Raw genomic sequence first — 10,218 nt, 5'->3', positions numbered from 1 at the left:
AATTTAAACGCCTCCTTTTCAGGATATCCGTTTATCACCTCCTTACTCCTTCAGTATCATAAGGAAGTAACTTGGAAAAAAAATGTTTTTTTTAAAGTTTGTCGACTTTGAATGCTGCTAGCGTGGCGAGCTTGCAAAAGTGGCGTTCCTATGTTGCTCGCATATATATGTATATATATATTACCACATTATTGTGAAACATAAATCATTGGCTCAAGCTGAACAAAATAGTATAACATACAATACAAACATATTAGGAATGTGGGCATGGTTACCAAAAAACCTTGGTTGCTAAGGAAATTAAAAAAATTACTTTTGCAGACTCTTCTAAAAATAACATTGATCTGTTTGTCACCCCCAAATGACCAAAAAATGAAATGGTTGCTATGGAGATAAAACTAACAAAAAGCCGCCATTTAAAAAAAAAGCGTTTTTTATTGAATTTGACACATTCAGGTCCAACCAGGGTGGCAAAGGCAGAAGGGGGGAGGGAAGGACGTGTAGCAGCCACTCAGCTAGTGAAGGCGTGTCAAAAAAGGGTGCCAAACTCTGGTGCGTGTAGTGCCTACAGGCTATACAACGCCACTCACAGCTTCAATACTTATGGCATTCCCTTTTCTGTATAAGAAAAACTATACTCTGTGTCCCCACGGTTCCTAAAGTATTATGTAAAGGTAACAATATCCTCTTTTTTAGAAGCAGAAAGCCCCATTTAGAAAAGTGACAGCTGATCTGCACACGTCTGATAAAGGCTGCCGATTCAAATGTCATCTTTCAACACTTTTCTTTTACCGACGGTACTAAAGAGGAGCACCAGTGACAGGCACTGGAAATCTCTCTGCTCAAGAAGAACAATGTCAAAGCTGTGGGAAAAGCTGGAGAGATTAGATGAGAAAGTGCTTTTTTTATCCTAGATTTTTATATTTTGGTGCATTTTTTCCCCTTTTCTTTTCAGTTTTAGTATTATATGTGAACGGGTGTCAGTGTTCTGCCCATATTAGGGTTATTTTGTCCTCTCAGTCGCTGTGTTTGTTGTTCAGGCTCAATTAGCTGGTTGGCCATCTGGTGCAGATCCTTCAGCCCTGTGAAGCTGCAGATGGAGGTCAACACAGACAGAAATGCGGACACTTGTTACAGAGAAAATTAATATGAAAACAAAGGGAATTAGAAAAAATAAAGTTTTTTTTCTTTTTTTATGTTGACTTTCTTGTTCTGTAATTTGCAGTTTCGTTCCCTGTCTGGACTTACACTCACACTTACACACACACACGTGTGATTCTTTCTGTCATGGCAAGTTTCATTAATTCCCATTGTGTGGTGAGAAGAGACAACTGCAGCACCGTGGTCAGGGGAGAGGCCCAGAGTCTCCTGTATGTGACAGCTCCCTGCTTCACACGGTTGCCTTATACCCCGCCGGTGTGTTTGTGTGTGTGTGGGTCAGTGGCATGAATGAGAAATTGGGTGGTGGTGGAGGCGATGGGGGGGTGTTGCCTCATCTGTCCCCTCGGTCGCATCAGTGCTCAAGCATGTCTTGCTGTGACAGCCCGGCAGCCTGCGCCGCTGTCACACACAAACAGAGGAGCGCTAAATGGGGGTGCAGGCATGCACCGGCACCGGCGGGGTGAAGGGTCACGAGCGACTGCTTCTCCAATGTTGTGTGAAATGTGTGGATGGCTCATTATGTGTGTATATGGGACTGGATGTGTGTCTAGAGGCAGGTGGGCGAATGGGGGTGGGGGGTGGGGGTATCTCAAAGTAACTGGTTATTATCACCTCAATATTTTTCTTATTATGACAATTACATGCTCCAGGAGCGAATTAAGCGATACAGGACGCCAAGCGGGAGTGGTTGACAGCTATTTGGAGACTCAATGCACAGAGCAATTTGCAGCCCAGAGCCAAACAAATTGGATTTGGGCCACTTTGGATGGGGGCCCCAGATTGTTGGGCGTTTGGATTCTGAGATCCAAATGCGTACTTGGCTGGTTAGCCGGCTTTGATTCCCTACACATGACTGAGCAGCACACAATGGGCCAGGTACTAATGCTCAGTGGCTACAGACGAGGATGAAGTACATGTATGCTGATGAACTGATTATGGAGCAGTAAGTAAATACACCTTATGGGCATTTTGGTTTTTCGACCGCTCCATGTCAAGCAGCACTTCTACGTTTTTGGTCTTGGGCCACATGGTTGTTCTCAAGTGGGTAATCCAAATGAGGCTAATAGCCTCTAAATAAATTAGCGTTACAGGTTTTTCCCACCCTAAACTGATACTGGAAAAGCTGGCAGCAGCGTCAGATTAAGTGAAACGCGATTGTTCCCATGCATTCACACAATTACCGCGCAGGTTAACAATAGCTTTGGGTGATTTGGAAAAACCATTGCTGTCAGAATTCCCTTAGTGCTTCCCAACCCCTAAAAGACTATTTTGTTCTGGACTATCCAGTGCCCTGGATTTTAATTTGATTCAGACACATGCTTACTATTTTGATTTTTTTTTTTTAATGCTAGCTACAATATTATTCATTTGCTGGAGGGAAATCAAAGAAATCGATTCCCAGGGGGCACGAGGAGCCTAATCCACTGTAGGTCCTTAGACAAGACCCTTTTTGCCACAACCTAACTGTAGTAACGAGGAGGCCTAAGTCATGGTCTCCCTGTGCCGGTCCCCAGCCCGGATAAAACACACGCTTGTGTCTGGAAGGGCATCCAATGTAAAAATCTTTCCCAAACCACCTGTGTGAATCAGTGAAAAGCTGATTGGAATAAGTTGAAGGTGAATTAGCTGATAGGAATCTACTGTGTCCTGATGCTAAATGTATCTTTTCTTGAAGCCACACCCTGAACTTCAGTTTTAGACAGACGTTTCATCCTAACCATGAGCCATCGTCATGACCAAATTGATCCCCACAATTTTTTTTGCTTCTCTTGTTTCAAAAAAATCAAGAGGTCCATCTTAAAATTACTAATGACATCAATAATTTGTATGATTAAGATTTTGTTTTCAAAATAATCTATGTACTGAATGTAAAAGCTATATTGAAACTCAAAAGAACCAGTTTCTTATTCCAATTTTTTTTGTTTCTTTTTAAAAAATCCCAAAATTATTTTAACAAAAAACACAATCCTAAAGGTTACACACTCCTTAATTTGATTGTATCGTAAAATAAAAACAAAAGAAAAATATTTTTTTGAAACTATTTTGTCATTTTAGGTCAATTTTAATTCATTAGTACAGAGCCCTGGACATGACCCAACGAAAAATCGTTACCTCTAATTCGCATTTTGTATGAACAAGTTTAAAATTTGCGCATACAAATAAGTATACAAAAAGTTGACATATTGTTTCCAAAAATTAGCATTTTGAATGCACAAGTTAGTATTTTGTGCACACAAATTACTAAGTTGTCCAAAAAAGTTGACATATTGTACGCTCAAATTAGCATTTTGTGTGCACACATTAGCATTTTATACTAATTATAACTATTATACTATATTTGTGAAACTCTTGAATTGTTTATTGGTGTAACTGGATTAATACCTTTTTTAATAAATTTGATTTCAATAATTTTACTTTATTGTCAATTACAGTTTAGTATTTTTCTTGCCTTCATTTTTTTTTCTTTTTTTTGGCTGCTTAGACTTTGTTCTAGCTTTTTTTCTTCTTTTTTTGTGACTTACTCTTCTGCCATGTTTTAGATTTCCATGTTCCAAACGGAAAATTGTTATGTAATTTATAATTTTGTCAGTAAAAGGTTTAAAAAAAAACACAAAAGTTCAGGGGGTGGAGGCATGACATTGGTTGGCTCCCAGTTCCGTGACCCAATTGGCTGAGAGGGTGGAAAGGTGCGGTTGAGGGAGACAGACAGCCCCATGTGCTCAGCGGAGCGAAGGTAGATAATGCCAGGCGACAGACTGGCAGGCCGGCTGAGCGGGTGGGCACACGCCGCAGCGTGATGGAAAACAAAAGCATCACAGTTGAGATGGCATTAACTGAAACAAGCAGCAGGCCTGGGCGCGCCGCCTCACTTGCTTGGTTGCCTGTTCCACAAGTCTGATGGAAGGAGATGAAGGATGCCTGACTCTTGTTCCTATTTCCCACCACAATGTGCTGGTGTTGTGAAAAATAGCTTTTGCACTGACAACCTGTCAAACTTGCTGCATAAACAGCTAAAACTGACAAATTTTGAATTATTTGAATCTATAGTTTGAATGTACTGTGGCATGAACACTAACGTTATGCATCTTTTAGTTTCCCACTGTGGCAGCAATAGCAACAGCTGCCTTCAGGTCGCTCAGACAGGATCCGCTGTGACACTGATGGTTGTGTAAGGCTCAGGTGGGAGCGGATCCGAGAGTCAGAAGGTCAGGTGGATCAGCTGGCATTCACCCGCAACCCTTCCATCACTTCCCCAAAGCAGACGCCGGCTAGCGAGCCGGGGTCGCTGACGGGGTAACGTCGCCGCCAATCGCCACATGCAGCTGAGACACGGCTCTGTGCGTGAGACGTCTGACTGGTGGGCAGCCATCATCTTTTCTCTCACCACGTCACATCTGCGTTTGTTTTATTCCTGACTTCAGTCACCGTTGTCCTCCTGTCGTCTTTCAGCTGCATCAGTGAGGATTCCCTGGAATTGTTTCACACGATGGACTACCTGGGAAATGCACAAAAATTAAACAGAACTATATTCACTTTGGAAAATGGAAGATGTATGAACTTGCCCTTGGTCACAATAAAATCCCATTAAAATTCATTTTTCCCACAGCAGACCATTTTTTATGAGAATCTTGCATTCAGCTGACACTATAAAGGTATTTTCTCAAGGATGTAACAGTTCAGCTTTTATTTATGTACACTCAAACCAGTAAACCTTTCATTTTTTTACATTTCTTGAAGTGTAATCTTTTACAATACTGTGTTAACCACGGTGCCATGATTACATAACTTCATGGTCACAGTGATCTGCTTTGCTTGAGCTTACATTGAAATGTGCCACCTGCTGCACGTCAGCTCTGATGAAATGCTTGGATGGGTTTCATAAATGCTCACTGTGAGCCTCTTTTTCTGTTCCAGGATCTGTCTGGCTCAATCGATGACCTTCCCACTGGGATTGAGGGAGGCCTGGGCTCAGCCGCCTGTGCTGGCGGATCCTCCAGCAGCAACAGCAGCGGCAGCCAAGGGGAACAGCCAAACGCAAGTAACCAAGGACAATCCCCCTTCTCCCCCCACGCTTCCCCTCATCTTCAAAGCCAGAGGAGCGGGCCCTCTCCCTCCCCGGTGGTCTCCCCGGCAGGTTCCACACAGTCCCAGCAGTCCAGATCGGGGTCGGGACCCATTTCCCCTGTGAGTGGCCCTTCTGCAAACACACCTGCACCAGGTAAGACTACTGCTGGATCCTGAACAAGTGTTCAAACATTTATGTGGTGGTAAATGGATGAGGTGGTTCTGCCTAAAATATGCTAGTGTCATCGGCATATACTGTAGTTCTCGTTTAGCTTCATGCTACTTTCAGTAGCACGATGCATATCATGATGTATGACCGATTTTTGGTTCAGTACTCAAGTTGTACATATCTCATCTCACCATGTAATATCAACAACTGCGAGGCTCAGAGTTCACATCGGGTTCGCATCTATCCCAAGATGGTTCTCGCGAAATCTTGATTTGTTCTGGTCACGGTGTAGAGCTGCTCAAAGAGGCTCAATGTGCTGTGCTGCCAATTAGCAGTAGAGTGTAAAACAAAATTAAGACGCTGAACTACATGTTTGCTCATACATGATTAATTAAATATCGTCTTGGCAACATTCGATATCGATACAAGCATTGCCAAACGCAGTGCCACGATATTTTACTGAATCAATATTTTCTTACATCCCTAATGTTCACGCTGAGCTTGGAAACAAGGATTCGAGCGACCGCTTTTACTTAAAACTCTATCCAAACAATATGCTCTTTTTGGGCTTCGGCGTTCAAAACTCTAATGTCGCTACACCAATTTTCAAGTCAGTTTTAAGGCTCTACGTACAAAATGTGCAGCAATTGAGGGTACATCAAAAGTTAAACCAGTTGGACTTGGACCAATTAACCAATTAGGGGCTCAGATGTATGTATAGTGTCCTTTTCAGAACATAAAATGCCAACCGTTTAAAAATTGATCATATAGGAAGAATTAACAATTGCGGTTGGTGCCCGGTTGGGATTTCATGTATCGGAATAGAGCGGTGAAAGAAAAAGTCTGGAGCCAGATTTGCGAGATTTTCACTGTTTGAATCCACTTCCAACTGTAGTTACATGCATCAGTGTGAATACCATATGCTAAAAGCATTTTCAAAAACCCACGTTCAATGCGTTCTCGAACATACCACACATGCCCGGTGTGTATTTAGCATTAGTTACATGTACCTGTGCAGGGGGTCCTACAGGTTTTTGGGTTGTCCAGGCCCATGGATGGTCATAGACAGATCTTATGGGGATCTAAGGTTTGTGTTGGAATTAATTCCCTTGAGACTCAAACAGCCACCTCAATGGACTTTTTATAGGACAGCTCAGAAGAAAGGCTCTTCAGCATTTTGATGTCAGAATTATCCAGAATTTGAACTATTTTGTTAGAACTATAATGAAGAAACCCCATCTGGATTCCTCTAGTCGTATATGGGTACAAGTAATAAAGTCTCTGATGTAGTTTGTTTGCCCTGAAGCTCCATTCATGAATAAAACAGAAATCTTTTTTTTTTAATCTTTTTGTTGTTGTTGTTGCTTACAAATTATACAGGAAGCCCTTTTTTCATGCATGTAACAGTAGTGAACTCTGAAAACCTATCGCAGTTATCACACCCATATTCCTGCTTGACCTTTACATTTGTGTTTCTGTTTTCATTTGTTTTTAAATATGTGCATTTAAAGAGGTTTTAAAAAGGTCACATGGAAGACCGACCTCAGTACAGTCTATCATTAAATAAACAAGATTTCTGTGGAGTTTGGTGTTGCAGCACAACAATGTTGGAACAAGGCTGCATTGCAGTTCTCTACCATAGATTTTCCTAAGTCTGTACTCTGAAAAATGCAAAGAAAAAATATTTAATTTTGACTTAAAGATAATCTGAAATTAAGGCAAAAACAAAATATTAATAGTCAAAACATTAGATTAAAACTTTACAAGAGGAGTTTGTTGTGCTTTGTTCATACAAAATGCTGAGCTTTACTTTTTTTTAATATATATTCTTTCAAAAAATAGAGTTCTCATTTTATTTTATACACATTAACTCAAATTACATACCTGGTAGTTTTAGAAACTATTGATGTTGAAGAAAAAATCAGATTTGGACTTTTAAATGCAAACTTTCTATAAAATTTCCAAACTGACTTTTTTTTTTTTTCCCCAACTCAAGTCTCAGTATAATCTATCCCGATTAGCTTCCAGTCTGCCAGTTTGCACAGAGGGTGAAGCTGAGAAAACACTGCGACACAAGACCAAACATGTCCATCCTGCATGTCTAGACTTCCATCTGTAATCAGAAAGCAGGAACTGAGAAATACCACGTCGAGATGCCAAGCGCTTTGTGGGACTCGCTCACATAGTGGTTGTGGGCTGTAATTTTTAAGATTTCTTCTGTCTGATCAAGACATAGAAGAAACCAACAGTTTTTTCAGCAATTGATGAACTGAATCAGCATTTCTGTTCTATAAATATCTCTGTTGAAGCTCAACTTCGTACCTTAGTCGCGTGTATCTATGCGGGGGTTGATCTGACTGTGGGTTTTGGGTTGTCCGGGCCCGTGGAGGGTTGTAACCCATATCCACCCGTGAGGGCAAAGGGGTCTAAGGCCTAAAAGCCAACAGAGATCACATGACAACATATAGTCAATTTCTCCTATTATGTGTGGCCTCCATGTCATCCATCCATCTGTTTTATCGGATGAGGGTCTGACTGATCCCCCTCTCCATGTGGTAGACCCACCAGTTACTCTCACAAGAGTTTCTGGAGTGAAAACCTAACTCCTCCTCCTCCTCCTCTCCTCCTCTTAGCTGCTTACTGGAGTGATTGACACTAATGAAAAACTGGGACAGTGCAGTGTTGTTGTTTTTGTCAGGCTCTTGTGCCAAGACCACGAGGAGAATCTGGAATGAGGCAGCAAAGACGGGGGAGCGAAACCGATGGCGGGGACAATATTAATAAGATAATATTCAAAAATATTCCTGGTGCCAAACGAGTGGTGATAAAGCATGGAGCAGAGAGGAACATCTGGCATGCTTCAGCGTTTGTACTACATTCAGTTTGAATTAGATCAAGGCGCAGCCAGCTTCACAGAGACACGGGGAGAACTAATGTGGTTAGCACACATCTGATTACTAATGCTGTGCTCTGCAGCACTTCATCACAAGTTAGGACACTTTGCTTTATTTTGTCCCTTCACTTTAGAGCAAGGCAATGAGGAGAGACATGGTTGCTGCATGCTGCGCTTTTGTGTGTTATTGTGCTTATGTTCAGTTGTGTGTTGTCTGAATGAAATCAAAGTAACGTTATTAGGGTATTTTATTAGCTGGGAGAATATGATTTGAGCGTCAATCACAGGAAAGTAAGAGCTCAGTGTCTTATGACTGCATTCTGATCCATTTATGCCTCTTTTTGAAAATCAATTTTGATGCTTAAATGTTGGCAAAACCGATGTGAAATGGTGTTTTAGAAAACCAGAAATGTGTTTTTTTGTTGTTTTTTTGTGGCTAAAGACTTCGATTATCTTCTGATCTATTGATCGTTCCCAGTGGTCTTTTAATTACAATTATGCAGTTTTTAGCCCAATTTTTTTCTTTTATTGTGGTTTTCTAGGACAGTATTCCTGGAGTTCATGATAAATTCACCTCTGAGTTGCGTTCAGGACCGTTGCCGTAGAGCAGGGGTGTCAAACTCATTTTGGTTCAGGGGCCACATTCAACCCATCTAAACTCAAGTGGGCCGGACCAGTATAGCCAAATAACCCATGGTCAGCTTTTTATCTGTAGTTTTGTTTTTTTTCTCAGTTGGAAAAAAAATAGTCTAATCACTTATTATTATTATTATTAACCTTTTGACAACGTTTTAGTAATTGTGGTGTCACACCTGATCATTTTTATTGCAATTTAACAGCTGTGAGGCTGGTAGGGAACCAAACTGCACCTTACCCAGATGAGGCACACGCTTGCACAGAAATTCTGTTTATTTCTTGATCTCTTGTTATGTCAGTATTTATTTTCCTTTGCTCCCCCTAGTGACGGAATTGCACATTGCGGCCATTTCTTTAAATAACCAGAACTCATCACAGGAATGGGCTAGAAACTTGCTTTTTTTCCAACATCCATAAATTTTTCTCTTCATGACTGGGCCAAAGATCCTCAGGCCGGATGTTTGACACCCCTGCTGTAGAACAACTTCAGCCCCCACTTCCTCTTTATTTGTTGCTGAGAGCTCTTTGTTTACATTCTCTCCCTCTACACACCACAAACCTAACTGACTAGCAATATTGAAGCCATCCAGCTCTTCTATTTTGAGTCAGATACCAACTCAGACGAGGAAAATGAAAATATTTCTTTACAAGTGGATGTATCAGAATGGAGTAAAGCAGAGAGCTTGTGATCTGCCTACACTGAGAAAAGTGAAACATTGGATCATTTAACAAAAGTTCTGTTATTTGTTACATTTAAAATTATTAGTTTTCATCAAATTAAAAATTTGAGTTGATGGTTAACTCCAACTAATATTTACAAATGTAGCAAATTACAGAAATTTTGATGTCACAAATTCTATTTTTCTTTTCTGATTCACAACAATTTGAATAAAGAAATACTCAGAAAAGGAATTTTAATCTTTTTCTAAATATTTCCTCCTTAGTGGTGGAGCTAGAACATTGTAGATGGGGTGTACAGATGTATTTGTAAAGTTTGCAAACGGGAACATCAGTGGAAAACCATTAAAAATGAAAGGCTAAAAATATATATATTTCAAACAGTTTAATTCATATCATGCTTCTTTAAACATTAGCAAGCTTAACCCCTTAACGTAAAATAATAATAATAATTTGTGCTTTGTCTTTTAATTATAAGCAACATTTAGTTGATTTTGGAGCCGAAAGAGATTGTTACATATGTGCGACAACAGGCATTAAGAGGCAAAAGGAGCTTCTATTGATAATTTCTTAAAATTTGTCAATAATTATACTAATTTTGATTTAAAAATGTGGG

The 10,218-nt window shown here is 40.5% G+C and overlaps 1 protein-coding gene across 1 annotated transcript in view; it reads left to right on the top strand.

The window, feature by feature from the left end:
* arid1b (AT rich interactive domain 1B (SWI1-like)) overlaps positions 1–10,218 on the top strand; it is a gene marked incomplete in the record, with an annotated part of 225,344 nt that overhangs the window by 150,973 nt on the left and 64,153 nt on the right. The window contains 1 exon segment of the mRNA XM_024269837.2: positions 5,077–5,380. Coding sequence (XP_024125605.1) covers positions 5,077–5,380 — 304 coding nt within the window.

This window comes from Oryzias melastigma, linkage group LG22 (genome assembly GCF_002922805.2).
Source record: "Oryzias melastigma strain HK-1 linkage group LG22, ASM292280v2, whole genome shotgun sequence".
NCBI lineage: Eukaryota > Metazoa > Chordata > Actinopteri > Beloniformes > Adrianichthyidae > Oryzias > Oryzias melastigma.
This window is presented reverse-complemented; position numbering and strand designations above follow the sequence as displayed.